This window comes from Dermochelys coriacea, chromosome 6 (assembly GCF_009764565.3).
Source record: "Dermochelys coriacea isolate rDerCor1 chromosome 6, rDerCor1.pri.v4, whole genome shotgun sequence".
Classification (NCBI taxonomy): domain Eukaryota; kingdom Metazoa; phylum Chordata; order Testudines; family Dermochelyidae; genus Dermochelys; species Dermochelys coriacea.
In genome coordinates this window covers 85,942,333-85,965,553 of record NC_050073.1, presented here as the reverse complement: position 1 = coordinate 85,965,553, position 23,221 = coordinate 85,942,333, and the positions used below count along the sequence as shown (strand labels likewise).

Genomic DNA, 23,221 nt, shown 5'->3' with positions numbered 1-23,221 from the left:
TATTCAAATGCAAGTACTGCATGCATGGGCAGTTACAAATTTAAAACCTTCTACCAGGCAGACTAGATGCTACGTTATATGTACAATAGCTTACAGATGGAGAAGCATTACATTATGAATTCATGTACATTTATATGTACCCTCTATACAGCACAAACTGTAGGCACGTAATCTGCTTCTACTGGTGCAAAACCTTCAGTCTGAGACCGATCTGGTCAGCAAATTTCAATGAAGGTATAGAAAACTATTATCACTGTAAGTTACTTTTGATATTGATATTCACCATTTTGCCACATTCTAAACAGCTTCATTTCTGAGAAAAATACTTGTCCATGAGAAACTAAAAAAAATCTTTTAATAATTGTTGTTTGGTAGACTTGACCAATAAGTACCACACTAAGGTGCTGAAATTAACTTAAACAGTAAAAACTGTACTCATGGTCCTGTTGCAGTGTTTCTGGAACTGTGCAGAAAATAACACTTTTTTTTTTGTTTTTAGGTACCACTGTTTCACCTTGTCTACAGGCTTACGGCACCACTTGACTACTCCATATTATGCCTCATCTAAACATACATAAAATAAGCTTTCAAGTTATATATGGTGTGGGTGTGTGTAGGGTGGGTATATTATTATGGCCCTTTTTGGAGATTTGTCGCACACCTAAGTGGTGACACAAACGGGACCTGTCAGCCAACCAGCCCACACCAGAAAATGGTGTGGAGTTCACCCCAGTGATGATCTGAGACGCCTAGTGCCAGGGCCAGGCTATTGTTAGGAGGAGAGTGTCTTGCTGCTTGTCTGACTTCAAGCAAGAGGTCTGTTCTGTCAGGAGCCTGTAAGCCAGAGTCGCCTTTTCCACCACAAGAGGGTGCTGGTGCCGTGGCTGAAGAGATACAGGGTGTTTAGGAGCATGAGAAATCTCTGACACAATGCTGCTTGTGTGTGTGTCCAGGAACTGGAGAATGCTGAATTCATCCCCATGCCTGACAGCCCCTTTCCTATGAGCACAGATGCTTCAGAGCCTGAAAAGGAGACTCTTCCCTATCAGGAACTCCAAGGACTGAAAGTGGCCTCTGATGCTCCTGCTGAATTCAACAAGCACAAGACAGAGCCCCAGGTAACATATACCTTAAGACAGGGGTCTCAAACACGTGGGCCGCATGTGGCCCACGGGGTTCTTTCAAGAGGCCTGCCAACCTGCCCATGATCCCCCTCCCACGCAACCCCCTGTCCCTCTGCCTACCCCGTGGCGTCGCAAGCACCACACTGCTCCCTGAAGCGGCTGGAACCATGTCAACAGGTAGCCACTGGCCTGGGAGATTTCAAACGTTGCGCACACATACAGACTCACTCCCCCATCTCTCTCTGCAGCAAATGTGTTCAGCTCTGGCCCTGCCCTGCATGGAGGGAAAGGCTGAGTCTCCAGCTGCAGCCTGTGTGTGCAGCACTTTGCAAAGTGAGGTGGAGCGGCCTGCAAGGGTTGGTGTTTCAGTGTCTAGCTGACCACAGAAGCTGCAGCAGGAAACCAGTCGTCTCAGTGCCCAGCTCCAGAGGTTCTGCAGGGGGACAGAGGGAATGCAGCAGGTGAGGACATCCGTTGGGTGGGGCATTCAGGCTGAGAACCCTCACACCCCTTGAAGGTGTGTGTGCAGGGGTAGAGAACTTTGATCCTGGTTCTGGCTGGATGGGTGAGGGAGAGAGGAGGAAGAGGTTTAATCAAATTCAAATCTCTTCAGGCAGCAGGAGATGGGACAGAGCAGAGAGGTGTAGGGTAAAAATCCCTTGTGCCTATTGCTCTTGGTCAGCTGCAAAGATGCTCTAATTTACTCTATGGCAATAATTTAATAGTAATACAGCCATGAGGCAGGTACTTCAGTGCCTAAGAGACTTTGAGAAACTTGTATTTCTCCTTCCCAAGAAGAGGGGAGCAGTTAGATGTAGTGTGCCCTGGCTGAGATTGCCATAGTAGCTCTCTTCGTGATGGTAGAAACTTTCATCTGGAGTAGCCAGTAAATTCTGTATAGCCAGCAGCTGAGTTCTGGGAGTGACTGACTGTTTTGTCTGGACAGCTGCAGGCTCATTCCAAAGGAACCCAGACAGCCAAAGAAGAGATGGAAACTGATCCAAAAACTGACTTGGATTCAGATTCCTGGTGTCTCTTGGGAACGGACTCATGCCGCTCCAGCCTCTAGTCTCCTGAGCCTACTGGGATCCATCCAACTTCACAACACACTAACTGAATGCAGAAAGCGGCTTTCCTGGCTTCAGGTCACTCACTGATAAGGAGAGAGGGCGGAGGCTCCAGAGCAGCACCCACGTATGTTTGGTGGGAGACACCTCCTTTAGATATGATCTAGGAGTGAGTTTTTTGAGAGGGGTAGGGTCCTGAGCTCTGGGCCCTGGTCAGCTCAGTGATTATGGCAGCAGCAGCTCTTCTATGTACCTCATCCATCAATCCTGCCCTTGAGGCAAGACGACCATGGACGGCTCCAGTAGCAGCTTGTGGCCCTTTTGTTTCACTGCTTCCTAAGAGCTGCCCTTGGGACCCCAGCATTAGTCACTGCACCTCTAGGTGAGAGAGCAAGAACAATTGAGTACGGAAGCTGGCTGAACCCTAACTCCCCACCTTCACTTTAGAGTAGTGAACTCTGAGCTGTTCCCAACCATTATGGCAACGGACAGGGCCCTGCCTGTGGAACAGCTCAATGCTGCTCATGGGCAAACAGAGCCTTGAATGTGTTTTACTCTGGAGGCAGTGGGGAGATGGTAATAGAAAGCATGCCCCTGACTTGAGATGCAGCCTTTGGCCATACAGCTGTGTGCCCTAGTCCTACAGATGAAGTTTAAATGCTTTATTCTGAGGGCCTAGCACTCAGCTAATGCTTTCCACCCTCCAAGCACTGCACAAAAAGGAGAAGTGGATTTAGTTTCCAGTTGTAGCAGAGGGAACTGCTTGAGATAGGGTTCTTGAGTTTAGAGTTTATCCAGGTGTGTCTGGATCTCAGGCTGTGGCACACTCATTACTCCATCTGTTCAGCTAGTTTTGGGTGCCAGAGCTCCTCTTGTCATGTCTGATTTCTCAGAGCGAGTCCATTGCTGCTCCTGGCTTTATTTCTACTTATCCCTCACAGTAGGCTGGCACAATCTCAATGCTGGTGTGGGCCTAGTCAGTATTTTTTCCCCCTCCATTGTTTTGACAAAGTGGGAGCACAGCTGCCCTCTCAGCATGGATCTCTACTGCAGTGGACACAGGATTCATCTTTCCCAAGGGCAGTAGATGGTTAGGCCTCAGTCTAAAGCTCACCCCTTCTCTAGCTGCACAAGGTTCTCTCTTCCAAGGAACTTGAAGTGACCTGACATTTGAGACTTTCCCATATCCTAGTAGGGAATGAGAGAGTTTTCTAAATTGTTTGTTTAGCAAATTGGCTTGGGGTGGATTTTTGGGTTGGGAAGGGCCTCTAGGGGAAGCTAGTCCCTCACCCTTCCCAGGGTGGGGCTTCTAGGAAGCAGAGTCCTCTCCTCCCGTGCAATGGGGTGGGGCTGTGATTTCATTATCCCTAAAACTGTCTCCATCACTGGTGTGTCTCTAGTGTTGCCTTGAATCTTTCAATGAGAGCTGTTTCACCTGTCTTAGACGTTTTTTCCCTTGTGGGGACTGTTTAAGGGTGCTAACGTCTTTCTTGATGAAATTCTCTGCCTGAGGACAGATGCCAAAGCATCCTGCTTGGAATCAGTGCTCTTTTAGATTCTTCTCTAGTGCCTATCACTGTAATATACTAGAGCTGAATCAAATGCAGTCTGTTCTGAGCAGCAGCCTGGGCAGAGTTAGACCTCAATCTGGCTGTCTTTATCGTTGTAGAGTGGGAAGGAGAGAGAGAGCGAGCCCCAATGTAGGATCTTGAATGCCAGAAGTTCAAGTGTTGCTTGGTTACCATTGGTGACACTGCCTTCTCTTCTCCCATATGTATTGGAGCCAGTTCTCAGGTTAGGAGTCCCAGCATAAGAATTCTGTTGCTGCAGAGATGGAGTCTGTTGTGTTGCAGCAGTAGCTTTGAGAAGGAGTGAAGTGCTAAGCCTAAGCCATGTCCAATAAGTGAGCACTAAGCTGATGGGAGTCACTCTCCTGCAGTGCACTGCTATCTCCTTTCTCAATGCTCTATAGTTAGGAAGACTGGATTCCCTTTGGATCTAGTAGCGGATTCAGATCCCTGGCAGAGGGTGTCCTGTGCTCCATAACCTCATATGTGCCTTAGACGATTCACGCTATCCAATTTGTGGCTATTAGAGACCACTGATTTTCATACCAGCTAGCTGTGCAACCAAAAAAGCAGTTTAAACCCAGTTTTGGGCTGGAAAGTGAAGGGCAAGTGGGTAGAAGTGCCTTTGAACAGTTTCAAAACCCTTTTGACTTCTCCCTTTTTGCATTGCTAGCTCCATATGTCAGTCTCCTGCTAGTTTTGCTCTTAAGTTGTTATAGTGGAACACGACTTATGCCTGCTCTGACACTGGCAGAATAACTAGTTTGTCATTATCTTTCTTTGAAAGATTAAAGAGTGGAGTGGTTTGTAGTTTGTTTAAATAAATGTTTAAACTAATTTTCCGGTGTGTCCTGACTCTGTGCATATTCCCACCTCCCCTGCAGGCAGAATCTCGGCTCGGAGCAGGGTCTCCTGTGTTCTCATTCCACCAAGAGGTGTGGGGAAAGTGTGCACGCAGTCAGCTTAGGGGAAGATTCATTGCTGTGAAAAAGTGGCAAGTTTTGCTTTACTAGGGACATCTACATGAAAAGAGGCTCTGTGTTCCATGAGACATCTGGTCTCTTGATGCTGCTTCTCTTCCTGATGATGCCATTTTTACCACAGCTCCAATGGTACCATGTGGGGTATGAGCAGCAGGAAGAGATGGGGTCCAAAGGAACAAAATCCTGGTTCTCTTAGAAGAGCTTTTACTAGAGTGTTAAGTCTCCCACAGTTACCTATTCAGTAGTTGTAATAAGTGGCACTGCTGCCAGTTCTGATTATTTATTTGCATTACCTCAGCACCTAAGAGCATTAGTCATGGATCAGGGTCCCATTGTGCTGGGTGCTGTAAAAACAGAACATAAAAACTCTGAGGTTTTAATCAGGGCCTCCTGTATTCACTGGTATCTGTATGCCTGCCTGAGTCAGCAGACTAACTGAAACAATAGCTCAACAAGAGCAGTGAACTGCCCATTGTTGACTCTGAAACATAAAGATGGCAAGCCAATTATCTCCTGGCATAATTCCATTGACTTCGGTGATGAAACCCCAGCAATTTGGTCTACAACTTCAATGTCACCATTAGCTATTTAATCTGCTCATCTTTTTTAAGAAACTTGCCATGAATGTGTTTATCCCACAATCCCAAACTGCCTCCCACAACTTCCCAAGAGCCCCATTATCCCTACCAACTTCCCCTGCTGACTTCTGTGATTCAGACCAGCATTGTTGACACCATCAGCCTTTGGCACACTGGGAACAGGGTGAGGGTCATATAAAATTGGATTTAATATAAACACATCACAGGGGTTACTATACTGATTTTCTTAAACTAGTTTCATGTTTAGTTCATTTTAAAAATTAATTTATCTATCAGTTCAGATGAATTTCCACTCTCCTCCCTTCCCCATTTTCTTGCTTTTTACTCCTCTCCAGCCTTCCTGTGACCTCACTGCTATCCCATAATAATAAAACCAGAAATGGAGTTACTAAGCCATGTGCCCAGCCTCCCATGATCACTCTGCATGTATGTTGAACCCATTGCAGACCCTGTCTCTGGATTTTAATATTTCTTCCTAGGCTGTAAGCACTTCAGTGCTTGCACAGTGCCCAGCACCATGCAGCTTTAACCCTAATTGGGGCTTTTGAGCACTACCATAGTGTCTCAAGGGAGGGAGATTTGCCCACTTATCTTGGGGACAGGAGGTCTCCTGCTTCCTTGGGAAACTATTCCACACCTCCCAGTCAAGGACTGTTTCCAAATATCCAGCCTCTGACTAAACCTCGTTCAGTCTGGTCCCTGTGTATTTTCCCCAGGCTGTGCTGAGTTGGGGCAGGATCACCATGTGCCTTGAAGAAAAAGTTACTGGGCTTTTTTGTTCATTTTCTCCTCTCATGAATTACATGTTCTTCCATTGGTAACCCTACACTGTTTGGGACCCACCTGCTAGGGCTTCATTAGTACTGTACAACCTGCTACTTACATGGGGCCTATAGACATCTGCCAGCCTGGATGCTCTCCATGGAAAACTGAGGCTGGAAAGAACCTTGCATCAGAGTCCAAGTTCGTGTACCTGGTAAGTAATCCCTTTGTAACAGTCACCCTGTTGCCTAAAGGCACTGTCCCAGCTCTAGGAGTCTTTACCATTCCACAGTTGACACTGGAACAAGCACACTTGGGCTGAAAGATGCCTCTCCAAATACTCAGTAAGTGGCTGGTGGTGCATAGCTCCCCTGCTACTATGAGGCCCCATCTGTAAGCTTTCTGCCCCAAGGAATTCTTATGCTGAAGCTGCATTTTATGGGTCCCCCTCCCAAATCTGCTCTTCCGATTAAAGAGATGGTATGTCAAACATGGCCCCAAATTAAGGGTTTTGGATGTTTAAAAGCAAACTGTTACTGATCCAAAGTCCAACAGAAACAGTCCCAGGATTTTCCTGAATTCCAGTGGAAATGAGTTAAATAAATCCTCCTGTGTACTATTGCAGGAGAAGCATGGAATGAGCCTGCCTGCTCCGTTTTCATTGTTCAGCTCAAAAACAATGCAGAAAATAAACAGGACTGAACACAAAAAGCAGCTGAGAGAGGGAAGCAGTTCTGGATTCTGCCTCCAGGGACTGTTAGAAACAGAGGGAAGGAAAGCTGTAATTTGTACGTTGTTCTAACCTGCTAATGTCATTTATTTTCCCCGTCTCTCTGCAAGGAAACTACCTTCCCTGACTTAACCAAACTACTGTATCATCTCACACAAGGCCTCTCTACTGCAGGAACCGAGAACTCCCTCCCACCCGCTCTTCCCAGAGACAGCCACACAAGCTTGGCAGAGTTGATCTTTGTGGGCTTTTGTGTGCCAGCATCTGCAGCTAAACAGCAGTAGAATTCCAGCCCACTCCCCAGCTGTTTTGCAGGCAAGTGCTTTCTTCAGCACAGTCACGGTGTTAACATACAAATATCAAGTTTCGGCGTGGTAGCCATGTTAGTTTGTATCCGCGAAAGCAAGGAGGAGTCCTTGTGGCACCTTAGAGCAGGGGCGGGCAAACTTTTTGGTCTGAGGGATGCATCCAGTTTCCAAAATTGTATGGAGGGCTGGTTAGGGGAGGCTGTGCCTCCCCAAACAGCCAGGCATGGCCTGGCCCCCGCCCTCTATCCAAACCCCACTGCTTCTTGCCCTCAGGACTCCTGCCCCATCCAACCCACCGCTCTCTGTCCCAATCGCCCCTGGACCCCCCCCACCCTAGCTGCCCCATCCCCCCCGGGACCCCTACCCCATCCAACCACCCCTACCTGACCACCCCCAGATCCTCCACCCCTGACTGCTTCCTGCCACCCCCTCCAACCCCTCCTCTCATTCCTGACTGCCCCCCTGGGACCTGTACCCCACCCACGGCTCCTGCTCCCTGTCCCCTGACTGCCCCATCCAACCTCTCCTCTCCTTCCTGATTGCCCCCCCAGGACCCCTGCCCCCATTCAACCCCCCTGTTCCCTGCCCTCTGACCACCCTGACCCCTATCCACACTCCCAACCTCTATCCACCACCCCGAACTCCCCTGCCCTTTATCCAACCCCCCCTGCTCCTTGCCCCCTTACCGCGCCGCCTGGAGCACTGGCGGCGCGGCTGCACCAGGACAGGCAGCCATGCCGCAGAGCACTGGGTCAGGCCAGGCTCTGCAGCTGCGCCCCCAGGAGCTCACAGCTCTGCTGCCCAGAGCGTTGTGCTGGCGGCGCAGTCAGCTGAGGTGGGGGGCAGCAGGGGGGTTAGCCTCCTGGGCCAGGAGCTCAGGGGCTGGGCAGGAGGATTCCATGGGCCAGATGTGGCCTGTGGGCTGTAGTTTGCCCACCTCTGCCTTAGAGCCTAACCAGTTTATTTGGGCAGAAGCTTTTGTAGGCTAAAACCCACTTCATCCGATGCATGGAGTGAAAAAAACAGTAAGCAGCATTCATAGCACATGAATGCTGCTTACCGTTTTTTTCACTCCATGTATTGGATGAAGTGGGTTTTAGCCCACAAAAGCTTCTGCCCAAGTAAATTGGTTAGGCTTTAAGGTGCCACAAGGACTCCTCATTGTTTATACAAATATCAGTTTGATCTCAGCAGAGAAGGGATATTTGTGTGTGGCTGGTTCAAGGCTGAGCATTGTTGGTGCCCAACTAAAGGGCTTCTTTCCATCCGTGAGATCTGGATGACCTCTGCCCCACACTGTGTACTACTTTGTCAGAGGAAAGAACCCTCAACCTTCCACCTGCCGCTAACCATGATTCTGAGGACCAGCCTATACATGGTGGTTCTTCCCTTGCTGCTGTCCCACTGACAACCCCATTCCCTACACAAGGGACATAATGGTAATCTCCTCCCTCTAACAGCAAGACCCTGGAATCTCTTCAATCAGGAGAACTGGAACTCCTTGTGAAGAGCTGTAGAAGGGGAAGGAATGGGAACCAGCAGCAGTAGGGTAGTGGCCTAAACTGTCATGGACCTATCTGCACACACTCAGGAACCACTAGCTGCAGCTCAAAGTACAAGCGCTTTAGTATTTTGTTCATGGGGCCTGAGCTCCTTACTCTTGTTACATGGGGAGATCTTAAAAGTTAGCAGCCCGCTTGGGGGATGGGAAGAAAACAAAGCTTCATCTAGATGGAAGCCAGTTTGGGAGAGGGAGCTGGGATTCATTGCAGTATTTCATCCTTAACGTCTCCTTTGTAGTGGTGGTGGGGGTCGGTTCTTGATGGTCTTGCATTTGGGAATATGTCTCTCAGCCACCTTGGGCGCAAAGCGGCGGTTGCAGTGGGGGCAGGAGATATAGTCTGGGTTCTCTACAGGGGGCAGTGGGGGCAGGTCTGAGACCTTCCCCCCTTTAGAGATCACATGCTGCATCTCACGGGCCTGGCGGAGGGTCCGGATGAAAGACTCATGCTTTTGTCTCCAATTGTTCTTGGGTGGCTCATTCTGCACAGAAGGGGAAGAGTGATTAGTATAGATGGCAGGAGCTATAACTGGGCTGGCTCCAGGTCCTGCGCCTTTACTCACCATCTTCTCAGAGGGCCCAACCACATACTCAGCCCTGAACCCACCTCCAGTGCAGCAAACCCCCAGATTGGTACCACCCCTTTAAGGCAGCCAAGACAGATGGTGGTTGCCAAGGGAAGGCATCAGTCACCAGGAGGAGCAGGGAAAATAGCCACTTATAGGGAGCCTGTAGAAGTGGGGCCACGATACACCAGGCAGGGGCTACTGAAGCTTGGCTGAGGGATGTTGATGTTCCCCATGCCATTGGTTTGTTTTAACAATAGGCTTTTAGATCAGGTCCCAGCCTGCCCTCAATAGCAGCCCCAATTATACTGCAGCTCCCTCAACTTAAATACAGCAGACCTCCCCTCTCCCCCGCCCCGCCCACCAATAAGAGGTTGCCCCTGCTGGGAGAATCCTGGAGTGGGTTGAGCCCCTTTCACTGGGAGATTCTTCCCTTTGCACAGTGTAAAAGGCCCAAAAATGTCATAGGTGCTGGAACGATTTTTATAGTGAGGGTGCTGAGAGCCATTAAGCAAAACTGTAAACCCTGTAAATGATGGAAACCGCTTCAAACCAGCAGGTGCAGCACCCCCAGTTCCAGCACCTATGAGAAATGGAGGGGGGTCTGATCTCCCCCTTGCTGCTGGGAATGCCCCAGTTAGGGTCACCTTGTTGTTAATTTTGGCCAGTGGTGGATTAACTGTGCCCAGGAGCCCAGGCCAATTTGGGGGCACCCCAAACCCTTGGCAGAAGCCCAGTTGTCCCAGCAGGAGCCCCAAGCCCAGTTCTGGGGCTGCTGCAGCACAGAAGTGAGGGTATACCACCCTCATTTCTATGCTGCCTCGGGGGTGGGTCTGATCTCCCCATCAAGAGCAGCTGTGCAGGGGAAGGACGCATCCTGTCCTGCCCAGCCCAGCCTGGACTAGGAGCTACCAGCTGGGGCACTCCCAACAGCACGCTGAGATTGGATTTCACGGGGAAGGGTTTATTTCACGGTCCAGGACGTGTTTTTCAGTGACATGAAATTAGTAGGGCCCTACTTATGAGCAAGTTCTTTCATACCCCTTCATTATTTTGGAGATCAGGATTACTATCTCCAGGAAGCATCGGTGTCCTAAACCAAGCCCCTTAAACCTTCTAATGCTGGATCCTGTCCATGGGCTCGTTGCTGGCTTATCCCGTAAAGGCGTCTATATTCTAGTGGGCCTGAATGGAGTGTCAGGAGTATAGCAAGTATTATTAAAACAGGTATAATTCCGTCCTTCTTAAAGAGGGTTCCAAGGGGGAAGGACTGATCTAGCTCCAGGCCAGCCAGCTGCCTGGAAGTGCATGTTACCTGGGTGGTGTTTTTGCCCTTCCAGTGCTGATATTGCTCCAGCTCAGTTCCCCTGGCCCTGGCCATGCTTGAGTCAAATACTTTCCTCTTGGAGCCTTGGCTTTTGCTGCAAACATACATGTGCTTCTCCAGCCGGAGGTGGAGAAACCTACGCCCACAGAAGCCACACTCTCCTAGCTCTCCCTGCTCCCCGCCAATGGGAGCCTGTGAATGCAACAGTTCTGCTGTAGGGTCTTGTTCTGAGGGGGCTGCTGCAGGTGGATCCTGGCTTTGTTTCATGACCAACTTTGAACAGGAGGCCATGCTCTCCAAAGACATGTGCTCTTGAATTTTGCTATTGCTGGCCACCAGCCGCCCCTTCTTGAGTCTCTCTATGCCCAGCACATGGGGACGGTGGGTATTGTTTGGCATGGGCATGGCACCCTCTGGAGACTGCTCCCAATCACAGTCCCCCTCACTGGGTCTGGCTGTAGCCCTGAAAATGTTCCCTCCAGAAAGCCCTGCTGCTTTCCTCTCTTGCATCCTCAGACCCTCTCTCTCCTTTCTCTCTTCCACCTCCACCTGCTGCTTCTGTCTCTGGATCCTCCTGAGCTCCTCCTCTGTTCTCCTCAGCTTCTCCCTGAGGAGGGCCTCTTTCCTTTGGATCTCTTTCTCCAGGCTCTGCCCAGCTGCTTCCAGCCTTTGGATGTAACCCAACTCTTCCCTGCTTGGGTAGGTGGCTGACTGCTTAGGCTGCTCTGCTGCCAAAGGAGATGGGAATACAGCTGGCTGGGCCCTGGCTGCTGGTAACTTCCCTCTCTTCTTTGAGCTAGATCTATTACTGGGAGATTCAGCCATGGGTGGCGAGCTCCTGAGTGGACCTGTGCTGACTACTGGAACACTCTCAGCTTTGTGGTGAAAGACTGGTTTCAGAGGGTAGGACCGGTCCACCCCTTCTCTCCGTCTGGCTGCCCACTTGGAGGGCAAAGTACTGGTCTGGCTGGTGAGATACCTGCTGTGGAGTCCAGCAGAGTAGAAGCCTCCCTGTCCAGAGTCTTGCTGGTTGCTCCCAGAAAAGAGAGAGCAGGAATAACTCTGGATTTTGCAGATGCAAAGATCCTTCAGTTTTTCTTCCTTGTCATGTAGGAGCTGCTGCTGGAAGTTGTTCTTCAGGTGTTCTAGCCGGGACTGGTGCCCAAGGGCCTTTGGATGGTATCTCTTCTGCCCTGTCAATGAAAGACTGGGACCTGCCACCATAGAATCCACAGGTGGACACACAGCCAGTTGCAGCTGAGCCATTCGGTGCCTGTGGTAGAACATTGGAGCAGAACACACATTTTAGACATGTTTGTTCCCAAGTTGGGGCTTCCTCCCCCAAAATCAATGCTCTAGTGCAGATGTGGTCCTCAGGCCAATAGGAATTGTATGGTGGGCCATGAATGTTCAAAAAATTGGGGTTAGGGTGTGGGAGGGGGTGAGGGCTCTGGTTGGGGCTGTAGGCTCCACGGTTGGGCCAGAAATGAGGAGTTCAGGGTGCAGGAGGGGGCTCCAGGCTGGGGAGTGGGAGGGGGGGTGAGCTCTGGGGTGGGGCTGGGGAATGAGGAATTTGGGGTGTAGGAGGGTGCTCTGGGCTGGGTGGAGGGGTATCATGGTTGGGGCATGGGAAGGGGTGTGGGAAGGGGTGCAGGCTCCAGCTGGGGGTGCAGGCTCTGGGATGGGGATGAGGGGTTTGAGGTAGGAGGGTGCTCTGGGCTGGGATCATGGGGTTCAGAGGGGGATCAGGGCTGGGCTGGGGAGAGGCTCAGGGATGCAAGAGGCTCCCGGAAGCAATGGGATGTACCTTCTCCAGCTCCTATGCAAAGGCACGGCCAGGCTGCTCTTCACACTGTCCCATCTGCAGGCACCGCCCCTGCAGCTCCCATTGGAGCTGGGGGGCAGGGGCCATGCCACGGCTTCCAGGAGCCGTTTGGAGCGGCCCCTGACCCTACGCCCCAGCAGGAGCTCGAAGGCTGGTTTAAAATGACTGACAGGCTGAATCCAGCCTGCGGGCCGTAGTTTGCCCACCCCTACTCTAGAGGCAGCGGCCTGAACAGCTCAAAGGACATTAAGGGAGCTTGGGAGAGCTTTTGTGATTACTCTGCCCTCTGTGAACCTTCCCTGAGTTGCAGGGCCTCTTTGAAGGCCTCTCCTGGTTTTACCTGTTGAATTCTCTAATGCAGTTGGAAATAAATTGCTTCTTTTTCTGCTTGTGCAATGTCTTGCTACGAAAACAGCAGGAATTTGCTCAGCCAGCAGGGAAGTCTATTGCCCAAAAATATCTGCTATGTCCCCTCTATGGTTCCTCCATTTAGAATTTGCAACACCAGCTAGAGAAGCAAGTGTTCTTTGGATTCTACCAACACAGATTCTTGTATGCTACAGGTAGAGTCAACATACAGAAACCTCCAGAAGCAGATTACCCTGCTCCTGCAGCATGCTCTCCTACAGCACAAAGCCTGAGCAGATAACTTGAGGTTCCTATAGGGCAAGGCCAATTATACACCATCACAATCATATATGGAGCTTTACAAACCAGCACAAAGCCACTGCCCTTAGGAGTGTAATCTAAACTAAGTGTACAGCAGGGGATGATGAGGACATATAGGCTTTGCGCTGAGATATGCTCATGTAAAGGTCATACGCTATTCGGTGGGTTTTTGGTGCTGATTTATTTGCAGTCTAATCCCCAGCAGCTGAGAAGGCTGTTAGAATTCCAGTGACATGCCCACCGACTGCAACAACTTTCAGGTAGGTACTGGTGGCAGTGTGCCCTTCGCAACAACTTAGTTCTGCAGAAGTCATGTGCTCTTAAAAATTGTACTTGTAGCACCATGATTCGGGTGGGTGTACAAACATCCAGCATTTGCTTCATGGCATCAAGTTTTACTAGTTTGGACAAGCGGTTACAGAAGTTTTTAATTTGAATTCAAAACAATTGTTGAACAGCTGATTGGTGGAAAGGGACTGTGACAGCAGCAGTGATTTAGCTAATTAAGGGATAAAACAAGTAATGAGAGGAAGCTCTTAACTGGGCACTTAATTGGGTTCTAAGTGGGTAAGTGTCTGGGGGTAACCTGCAAGCTTCAGCTATCTTGGAACCCAGTTTTACCTTCTAATTTTTGTGTCTTTGATGGAGCACTGCAAGTTCTGTTGTGTTTTAAAATTAAAACACTGGAGCTGCAAGGGGTCAGCTGGGTTCTGAAGTCAGCACTGTTTGTGGTCCTGTTTTTGTGATCAAATGCCTATTCCACTGAAACCAGGAAACTGAGGCTATAGCCTTCTGCTGATATGAGAACTCACCAAACCCTCTCTAAGTGGCACATTGCACACAATGCTGAGACTGGGGCAGGTTTGCAGGGACTCTGTCAAATTAAACAGCATTTATTGTTATAACACACACCCACTTTTCCTTATAATAACCAACAGCCCCTAAAACTGAATGAATGTTGACAGCACCTGCCGAGTGCAGGTGATGCTGATTATTGTTTCCTTTATTGCCCTCCTCTCAGCCCAGACGGTGAGAAGCGATGAGGTCACGTTCCTTGGCGGGGTATTTCCGTGTCCCAGACGCGGAGGCAGGCAGCGTTGTCAGACAGAGACAAATCACGGCTTGCTCCGCGAGAGGCGGCTGCTGAGCTGGGACTTGAACCAGGCCCTGAGGTCAAGCACCCTTCCTCCTCTTCGCGTGGGGAAGGGAAGGGAAGGCCCGGCCCGGCCCGGCCCCTGTTATCCCCACGTCAGCGAAGGGGGGTTGGGAGGTGCTCGGGCACCCCGCGAAGCGCCCTCCCCGGCGCTGTCCAGATACGCTCCGACACCCCGGCAGCCACCCCCCTGCCCTGACTCCCGCCCCGGGAAAGGGCCCCCACGGGCGGGGTGCTGCCCTCGCGCACCCCCAGGGAAACAAACGCCTCGTGAGCGCCATCCTCACCTGGGCCTCCAGCCGCGCAGGGCGGCCGCGGGCGCTGCGCACTGACTGTTTACTCCTGTTGCCTGGAAACCAGCACGCCAACGCTCTCTGCAGGGCCGCTCTAGCCTCCCGCCGAGTCGGCCGCTCTGGCACTCGGCTCCGCTCTATGGTCGGGGGCTGCTCTGTTCCCGGCTCTACGACCCGACGGCGGTAAAAGCCGGCGCGCGCCACAGCCGTTGGGCGGCGCTGGCTCTGGCTGCGGGTCTCCGGCTGGTGAGTCCGGCGGGACCCGCGCCCGAAGGGTTCGGACACGTCTCCCAGCCCTGCTGCTTTACTCGTGAAGTTGCTGATGGGGACAGGTCGTGGGCGGAGCCGGTTCGCCTGCCCGGGGGGGCGGCGGGCGGAGGCGTGGCCCCGCCCCCAGGGCACGGCGGGGAGCCGGGGGCAGCTCTACCTGCCTGCTGGGAGCGCCGAGGGGCTGCTCAGTGGCTCCTCCTTGGGCACGGGTCCTGGGACTTTAAGCTCCAAATAAGGCGCGGTTCCGGCCCGCCTGTCTCTCGCAAGCCTCGTAATGCGGCCGCAGTGGGGCCCTGCGGGAAGCCCGCCTTGCCCGCGTGGTGGTGGCGGCGGCGGTGGCATCATCCCCCTGGATCTCTGCTAATAGTCGCTGCTTTGTTTTTGTACCAGGCGTGCGTCACTATGGCTGAGGGCGGCAGCCTCATCTCTGTGGACTATGAAGTCTTTGGGAAGGTCCAAGGAGTGTTCTTCCGCAAGTACACCCAGGTGTGTCTGCTGCAAATGTTGGCGCAGAGGGCGAGGCTGGCAGCTCAGTCAGGATGGGGCTGCTCAGGCACCTTGATCTAGTCAGCACCGGGGCGCAGGCTGTACTGAACTCCCATCTGCATTTGAATCTCAGCATAAGCTGGGCCTGAGCTGCCTCTCCCAAGTTGGCGTTGGCCCTATCTGCCCTCAAGCTGCTGCTGTTTCCCCCTACTGCTCTTCTATGTTTTTTCCTTTTGGGGTAGCAGCAGGAGTCACCAGTCTTGCCTTCTGGATCCATCACTTTTTGGGGGAGAGGAGTGGGGTGGTCCAGGTGTTGGGTTGTGACTTGCTGAGGACTTGCCACACTAAATAAGTACAGCCCATTAAATTCCATCTCCTAGAGTAAGAGTATTGTCTTGGGACTGGAGTGGTCTAGCTATTGCTGACCCACCTAGAGAACAAAATCTGAGTTAAATTTTGTACTTTAATGAAAAACATTAACATTCAAGGCCAGTCTTTTCCTTTTGGAGCCTCCCAGCCTGGGGAGTCGCCTCACCCTCTTCCTGGTCAGCCAACATTCTGTTGTGATCCGAATGGTCTCTATTACAGACTCTTTCCATCAAAGGTCCCAGAGGCTTTTGTGAGGCTGCTGGGTCACTCGTAAGTAATTCAGCTGAGACTGAGTCACAAGCATCTTAGCTTTTATAGCCACAGCTGTGTTTTGTTTGGAATCTCTTGACACTGCCTGTTGCCAGTGACACCTGGATTGTATTCCCTAAGGGTAACTCAAGGGATGTATTGCAGGTGCTGTTTTCAATGTAAAGGTCTTACAATGGATAACTGGATTAATCCCAAAATACATTCTGTCTGGCTATTCCATGGGATCTCTCTTATGAATGGCTTTCCCATGGTCCTCCCTGGGGACTGATTCCTATAAAAAGATGTCAGTTTGTGGTCTGCCTTCAGTTCAGATTAATCCCAACTTCATCTCACATTTCCTTTATAGGCTGAGGGTAAGAAGCTGGGGGTGGTTGGCTGGGTCCAAAACACCGAAGACGGCACTGTGCAAGGACAAATCCAAGGTCCCAGTGTCAAGGTACGGCAGCTGCAGGAATGGCTCAGGAAGACAGGAAGCCCCAAATCCCACATCGACCGAGCAGAATTCCACAATGAGAAGAAGATTGTTGCACTGGAGTACAGGAACTTCAGCATTGTGAAATAACTAGACAGAAAGCACTGAGGAAGGAGTTGAGCTCTCAAAAACTTCCCCACCAACCTTTACTTGTTCAGTCAGATAGTGTCCAAATACAGAGAGTCCTTAGTTTGATCTTGTTACTCTTCTAATTTATTGTCTGTTTGTTATACTATTTAACCCTGAACCTTCCTGAATCCCATGGGCAGGAAAACAGGCAGACTGGAGGGTGAGACTGCCTTTAATAAAGGGATCATTTGGAAACCCAACCTCTCATATCTGAATTTATTTGCAACCATTCAAACTCATTTTGCATTTTAGAGAATACACAGTCAGTATAGTATCCCATCTATTTCACAGAAGTCACATAACCAGCCTTGGAATTGATGCCTTGGAGGGCAGAACCATGGAATTTTGGCTTCTTCTAATACTAAATACTATTAAAGAATCATTGGCCTCTCTTTATTTTTTAAATTTCCAGTTCTCAGAAACATCCGTTTTATCTTCCATCCAGCAATGACTGTATTTGGCAGTTTCTGTTCTTTTGGGTGCCTTGTGTGTACTTCACACCAGTATCTTTGATGTTTTTGGGTGATAGTTGGCCAAGCTGGGAAAGCTTTTAGTGGTACTGCAACAACACTGCCTCCAAGGGATATTGCTGCTGCTACTTGTGATGTTTTTCAAAATTTATGAATGACTATAATACGGCTGATACAAGACCAAAAGCCCTAGAAATTGAAGTCTTCTCTCTATCCCTTCAGATTGGTAGAGTAGTAGCACAGCATGCCCAATGCCTTGCTGCTAATTCCCTAGGAGAGAGAGGAGAATTCAGTCTTTGTAGCCCATTCAGTCTTTAGGCTCTATATTGAGACTGCCAATAAAGTGGTTGATTAAAACCAATTGTAGTAATGGTGGTTTTGTCATGTGGGTACTTGGCTATTAGCAGGTAGACCTACCAACTCATTTCACAGATGGAGCTGCCATAATGGGTTTGAAATAGGACCAGCTTCTTTGGGTTACCATATTGTTATTATTTGGCATGCATCCCTGTGCAATCATGGTATGCCATTGTTACTACTTCATTCAGTTACACTGAAACCTAAGATTTTTTTTGTCCCATTTGCAGTAAACTTAGCCTGCCCACTACTACTTTGTGTGAGCCCAGATTGCTGTGTGGTAGGCCCTGTATGCTGTTGCTCACTGAGATTTTAATACACTACCATGTGAGGCACGCCAGCATAGAGGCAGTTGGGCCTCCAGTCAGTGTTAACATAGGGAGAGGAAGGAGAAGTGAATGGGGAATGCAGGAGGAATGAGCCTCTGGCCCTATATGGCTAGTGACCTCCAACCCATCTGCACCCTCAAGGGAACGTCCTGTCTGCTTACTAGATATTTATATGGCATCAGTCACCATCCCATTCTAACCCCAACCTAATTTCTCATGCTACCCCTCATCTGCTGTCTGCTCAGCTTTCCCAGAGGCACTGCTGCTGCATTCGTGAGACTGTTCAGGGGATGGTAGGGGAATCAAAATGGGCAACCTTGGCCATGCCCCACTGAACAATACTGACAATATGGTGCGTTTGCCCACCATAGTGGGCGGTAATCAATTGACAAAATACACAGACGGGGCCACCCTCAAGAAAGACTACAATTCCCAGCATGCACTGAATCATGTCGCAATGTATGTTGGGAATTGTAGTCACCTCCGGCCTGCCGTTGTTCTTCCCTCGGCTCCACATATCTTCACTGCGCATGTGCCACAGGGGTTTCCTCTCCCCGCCCTCCTTCCCTCGAGCTGGGTCTGGGGCGTCTACCTTGCGAGCCAAAGAGGCTGCGGCGGGTGGTTGGTCTGCCTGTCTCGCGCCCCGGCCTTTGGTGTGGAGGGGGCCCCTCCCCCCTCAACGGGTTCTGCGGGAGTGAGGGGGACTGTGCGGGGACATTTGAATTTAGTCACCAACATGCAGCTGCCTCCCTGAGCTGGTATGGTGGCGGAGGGGCCGGGAGGTTCCTGTTTGGCGTTGGCCAGGGCTGGGCCAGCACAGCTCCCTCACGCCGCTGCGGCCGGGGAACTGTCGCTTGTAAGTTGCTAGAGGTCATCCCTGGGGTGGCTGAACTGTTTCCCTTCCTTTCCTGCCTGGCGTTCGGGGCAGTGCCCTAGCGAAACTGAGCGCCAGACTCTCCCAGCAGAGAGCCATAGCAGTAACGTGCTTCACGCGGGCACCTGCCTGGCACCTTGGTCTCAGTGTGGACCTGTTGCAGGTGCTGGGGCGAGTGACCTAGGCCTGCCCAAACCGAAAAGCCAGTTGGTCATAACCTGTAGCGTGGACAGGGCCTAACGGATTGCACTGACGCCTGTGACTAGGCTAAATCCTGGGATCTGGGCCATGGTTGAAGTGGATTGAAATAGGAAGGGGAGCACTTGCTGTACCTGCCAAAGAGGAAGGGAGCTAAGCGGGAATGCTGCTCCTCAAGGAAGAGAAAGGAGAGGGGCTTCCCTCTGCTTTTAGCACAGGAGGGGGAGCTGTGCTTCCCCAATCCCCTTCTCTCTAACCTGTAGATGTGAGGTTCAAGGGAAAAGTGTACATCCTGCTAAACACCACAGGTGATGAATGAATCAATGTGGTATAAAATAATCATAATAGAAAGAAAAGCTTAATTTATTAGACACCCCACCACCACCTTTGAGCCAGCCCATGTGCCAGTGGGGTTTTATGGCAACGGCATCTTCCCAGTTGGATGCATATTGGAGTGTTTCCAAGGATAGATGCTGCCTGGCCATGGTGAGGATGGACATCCAAAGTCCACTTGAAAACAGAACAGCAAAATAAGTTTATTGGATGACAATGATGTGAAGAGGGCTCTGAGCCTCGCTTTTGGTGGCATTGAGTACCTATTGCTGAAGTTACTGGCAACTGGTGCTTTCCCCGTGCAGGTCATTGATAGCTTGTTTTTGGTTTGTGTGTTTGGATTTTCTTTTAGGAAGTATGGGATTAGGGAAAGGAGTATAGTGTTAATAAGGATCGTGAAAATGGGGGCACTTTTATTTTTTATTGTTGCACTTTCATGTCTAGGGCACTGGTTGATGCCTGGTCATAGCTAGGGCAGGAAAAGTGAGCACAGAAAAGCACTTTGAATACCAGGAAAAAATTAAGGCATTCATGGAGGCAAAATAAACTTTTTAAAATGGTAACTTGTTATATAGTAAATGTAAGAGATTTTCAAACTCTGAGCTTTTACTCTTTGTCCCTTTGTTTTTTTACAGGGGACTATTTCAAAGAAGGAAGAGGAATGATATTCCTGAAATTTCTTGGGTTCCTCACCTTTCTGCTTTTGCCATGATCAAATGTTTGGTGGAAGATGTACGCACCAGGTTACGCTCTGGAGTGGCCATCAACTCACTGGCCCAGTGTGTTGAAGAGCTTGTCCTCAATAGCATTGATGCTAAAGCAACATGCGTGGCCATACGGGTGGATTTGGAAACTTTCAAGGTCCAAGTGGTGGATAATGGCTCTGGGATGGGGACAGAGGACCTAAATAAAGTGGGTAATCGATATTTCACTAGTAAGTGCAACTCAGTGGAGGATTTAGAGAATCTGAAGTTTTATGGTTTCCGAGGGGAGGCTGTGGCCAGCATAGCAAATATGGCCAGCATAGTAGAAATTTCATCCAAGACCAACAACGTAGCGAAAACCTTTATGAAACTGTTTCAGAATGGGAAAGCACTGGAAGTCTGTGAGGCTGAATTGACTAGACCAAGTGGTGGAACAACAGTGACTGTGTATAACCTGTTCCACCAGTTACCAGTGAGGAAAAAGTGCATGGATCCCATGCTGGAATTTGAGAGGGTGAGGCAGAAGGTAGAGGCTCTTTCGTTCATGCATCCTTCTGTCTCATTTTCCTTAAGAAATGATGCTTCCTGTTCTATGATGCTTCATCTCCCCAAGACAAAAGATATGTGTTCCCGTTTTTGTCAGATTTATGGACTGGGAAGAACACAGAAATTAAGAAAAATAAATTATACATCTGGGGGGTTTGAGTTAAGTGGCTATATCAGTTCTGAAGGGCATTACAATAAAAATATGCAGTTTTTGTATGTGAATAATAGACTGGTTTTAAAAACAAGATTGCATAAACTCATGGACTTTTTATTGAGGAAAGAAAGTGTAATTTGCAAGGCAAAAGGTGGCCCTGCCAACAGACAAATGAGTTCAAGTCCTGTTCGGTATCGTGGCCCAGAGCTCTATGGAATCTTTGTTATCAATGTGAAGTGTCATTACTGTGAATATGATGTGAGTCTGGAACCTGCAAAAACTCTGATAGAATTCCGCAATTGGGATGCTCTTTTAGCTTGCATTGAGGAAGGAGTGAAAACATTTTTAAAGCAAGAACACTTATTTGTTGAACTGTCTGGTGAAGACATAAAAGAATTTAATGAAGACAATGGCTTTAGTTTGTACAGGACCAGAACTCTGCAGACTGCACTCTCTGAAGAAAAGAGCATACAAGACAATTTTAAGAAAACATGTGATGCTATTGTAGATTCCTATGAAATGTTTAATTTGCAATCAAAAGCTGTCAAAAGAAAAGTGACTATTCAGGAAAAGTCTTCAGATCTCATAGGTTCAAATGGTAATGCTGGAGGAAAGGAAGTCTCCCCAGGTCTGATCGTTGCTGAACCAGCTGACACGGTGAATCCTCTACTCAATAAAGAAGGCACCACTTCTGATTTCTCAGAATCAGATATCTCAGAACAAGAGCCAAAAAAGTTCAGCAATCCCAAAATGATGTTTGTGAGCCACAAGTCTTCAGAAAATCTCTATGGGGAGTCCAGGTCAGAAAGAGTAAAAATAGACAGTTATGCTGAAATGCCACATTGTACTGAGAATTGTGTGGAAGATGCAAAAACACAGGAGGACAGCGCAGCTCAGAAAAGCAGCATCAACATTGCCTTTGGAAATGGTGTCACTCAGGGGCAGCATGAGAGAGTTGAAGATACAGCGGATGGACCAGAACTTCTTTGGGGGAGAGCATTGATGAGAACGTCTGATGTGATGAAAGAAGACAGTAGAAAAAGTAAAGGGCCAAATAATGATGGTGGAGGAAGGGTTGTTAGATCTGTACCACTGAAGTTGTGTTCCACAGGCCTTATAACTCATCTGATGCAAAATCAGCCACCACGTGAACAAACTGAAATGAATTGCTCATTAAACATGCATTCTAAACCTGGTCCTGTAAGTGCCAAGGACATAGTTGGAAACAAGATGAACTTTTCAGTTCAGAGTCTAAATGTTCAGGATATTTCTAGTATTTTAAATAAAGAGTATACTACACTACCCAATAGAGAAGTATGCAGAGCATATGCATATGAGTGGTTAGAAAATGAGACTGTATCAGGCCAGAAGAATGAGGAAGTAGCTTCCATTACTGCAAGAGGTAGAAGGGAGTGTGTAACATCACACAGTAGAGAGTTGCTTCCCGTCACGTCCTTGAATTTTCCTCATAATGAAAATAATCCAAGCAACAGAAGGCAAATGGTTGAGCTATTTGTTACGCCCAGAACCCAACCCTATAAGAAGCTGAGCTTATCCATACAGTTGGGGTCTTTAGAACGATTCAGGAGACATTATGGAAAGGTCAGGAGTGCTCCATCAGTATCTATTCCAGAGAAGAGGAGTGAATTTGAATCTTCAGGTGTTCTTGGTTCTCTAGCTGATCTTGACAGCTTGAAGAATCAGAATAACAATTTTGAATGTGTTAACATTTGTGAAACTCAGGTTCTGGAACATGCTGATTCTAATAATAGTTGCCAAGCTGGTTGCCTCCTTTCCTTGGAGAGGTCTCAGTTCTGTGGGAAAGAAACTTTGTTAGACAGAAAAGCTCCTTGCGTGAGAGAGAGTCCTTTGACTTTGACTGACTACTCTCAAATAAGAAGAAAAGACTTAAGCAGTAGTAGATTACTGGGATCACTAGCTTCTAAACTGTCCAGAATGAAGGGTGACCACAAGGAAGTTTTAGCTACAGAAGTTGTGGGACAAGCTGATGAACAATTCCAAACAGATTCAAGTAGAAAAGGTGACACATTGCATCTTTTGTCTCAAACTGATGATTTTTTGCAGAGTTCTTATCAAATGTGTCAAAGCCCCTCACAAGAAGCAGGGATAGACGATTGCATCCTTGCATCTGCCTCTGATGATCAGGATGCTCCCTCCAAAATGTATAGTACAAGAGGAGGGACCATGAAAAATGCTCTGAACCAGTCACTGCTCATCAACACAGATGGGGAGTACATGGCCACCACAAGCAGTGGTTTGGCATTACACAGTGAAAAGAGTTATCGTGAAGACATCTGTAAAGATGGAAATATTGTGGCTGTATCTTCAAAGCAGACTTCAGAAGCCACTGAGCTTCCCAGTGTAACTTTTTCAAGTAGTTTGGAAGTACCTGGAGATGTCACAAATGCAGTTCAGTCTAAAAATGAGGAATCAATATTGGGTTCTGTCTGGATGCAACATTTTGATGTTTCTCTGGGTAAGATGGTATACGTCAATAAAATGACTGGATTAAGCACCTACAGTACTCCTCCAACTGAAGAACTTCAGGCTGCTTGTACTAAAGATATAACTACAATGGCTGTGAATGTTGTCTTACAGAGTGGTAAGTACATGATGTTTAATTTTGTTGCAAGGAAAGATGATGCAGATACTTTGGGTCCTCCTAGCAGTGTAAAATACTCTTTATGGCAATGCCTGCAATTTC

The 23,221-nt window shown here is 49.0% G+C and overlaps 4 protein-coding genes across 14 annotated transcripts in view; 3 read left to right on the top strand and 1 right to left on the bottom strand.

Moving 5' to 3' along the window:
- NEK9 (NIMA related kinase 9) overlaps positions 1-4,596 on the top strand; it is a 33,483-nt gene extending 28,887 nt beyond the window's left edge. Inside the window, 3 exon segments of the mRNA XM_038406098.2 lie at positions 954-1,118; positions 1,373-1,585; positions 2,071-4,596. Coding sequence (XP_038262026.1) covers positions 954-1,118; positions 1,373-1,585; positions 2,071-2,193 — 501 coding nt within the window. The 3' untranslated portion in view covers positions 2,194-4,596.
- ZC2HC1C (zinc finger C2HC-type containing 1C) lies at positions 3,182-15,940 on the bottom strand. 3 transcript variants are annotated; one of them, XM_043516185.1, is made up of 3 exons: positions 15,827-15,940; positions 10,584-11,868; positions 3,182-9,184 (listed from the first exon to the last, which is right to left on the bottom strand). In XM_043516185.1, exons 2-3 carry the CDS (start codon positions 11,859-11,861, stop codon positions 8,924-8,926), a joined length of 1,539 nt encoding a protein of 512 aa, XP_043372120.1. In that variant the 5' UTR covers positions 11,862-11,868; positions 15,827-15,940; the 3' UTR covers positions 3,182-8,923. The 3 variants fall into 3 exon arrangements, with proteins under 3 accessions (XP_043372120.1, XP_038261621.1, XP_043372121.1); XM_038405693.2 differs by lacking the exon at positions 15,827-15,940 and adding an exon at positions 14,530-14,781; XM_043516186.1 differs by lacking the exon at positions 15,827-15,940 and adding an exon at positions 14,058-14,193.
- Positions 14,134-16,819, top strand: ACYP1 (acylphosphatase 1). Of its 3 annotated transcripts, none has more exons than XM_038405695.2 (3): positions 14,134-14,261; positions 15,196-15,291; positions 16,277-16,819. In XM_038405695.2, exons 2-3 carry the CDS (start codon positions 15,208-15,210, stop codon positions 16,490-16,492), a joined length of 300 nt encoding a protein of 99 aa, XP_038261623.1. In that variant the 5' UTR covers positions 14,134-14,261; positions 15,196-15,207; the 3' UTR covers positions 16,493-16,819. The 3 variants fall into 3 exon arrangements, with proteins under 3 accessions (XP_038261623.1, XP_038261624.1, XP_043372122.1); XM_038405696.2 differs by lacking the exon at positions 14,134-14,261 and adding an exon at positions 14,651-14,781; XM_043516187.1 differs by lacking the exon at positions 14,134-14,261 and adding an exon at positions 15,058-15,076.
- Positions 16,820-18,172: 1,353 nt separating this feature from the next.
- MLH3 (mutL homolog 3) overlaps positions 18,173-23,221 on the top strand; it is a 38,032-nt gene continuing 32,983 nt past the window's right edge. For 5 of the 7 annotated variants that reach the window (XR_006281934.1, XM_038405681.2, XM_038405683.2 and 2 more), the window contains exons 1-2: positions 18,228-18,543; positions 19,728-23,119. Coding sequence is in view for 6 of the 7 variants with exons in the window: in XM_038405681.2 (XP_038261609.1) it covers positions 19,801-23,119 (3,319 nt within the window). In the remaining variant the exon portion in view is untranslated. Of the gene's footprint in view, positions 18,544-19,727; positions 23,120-23,221 lie in introns of all 7 variants that reach the window. The other 2 variants (XM_038405688.2, XM_038405689.2) reach the window with 2 other exon arrangements.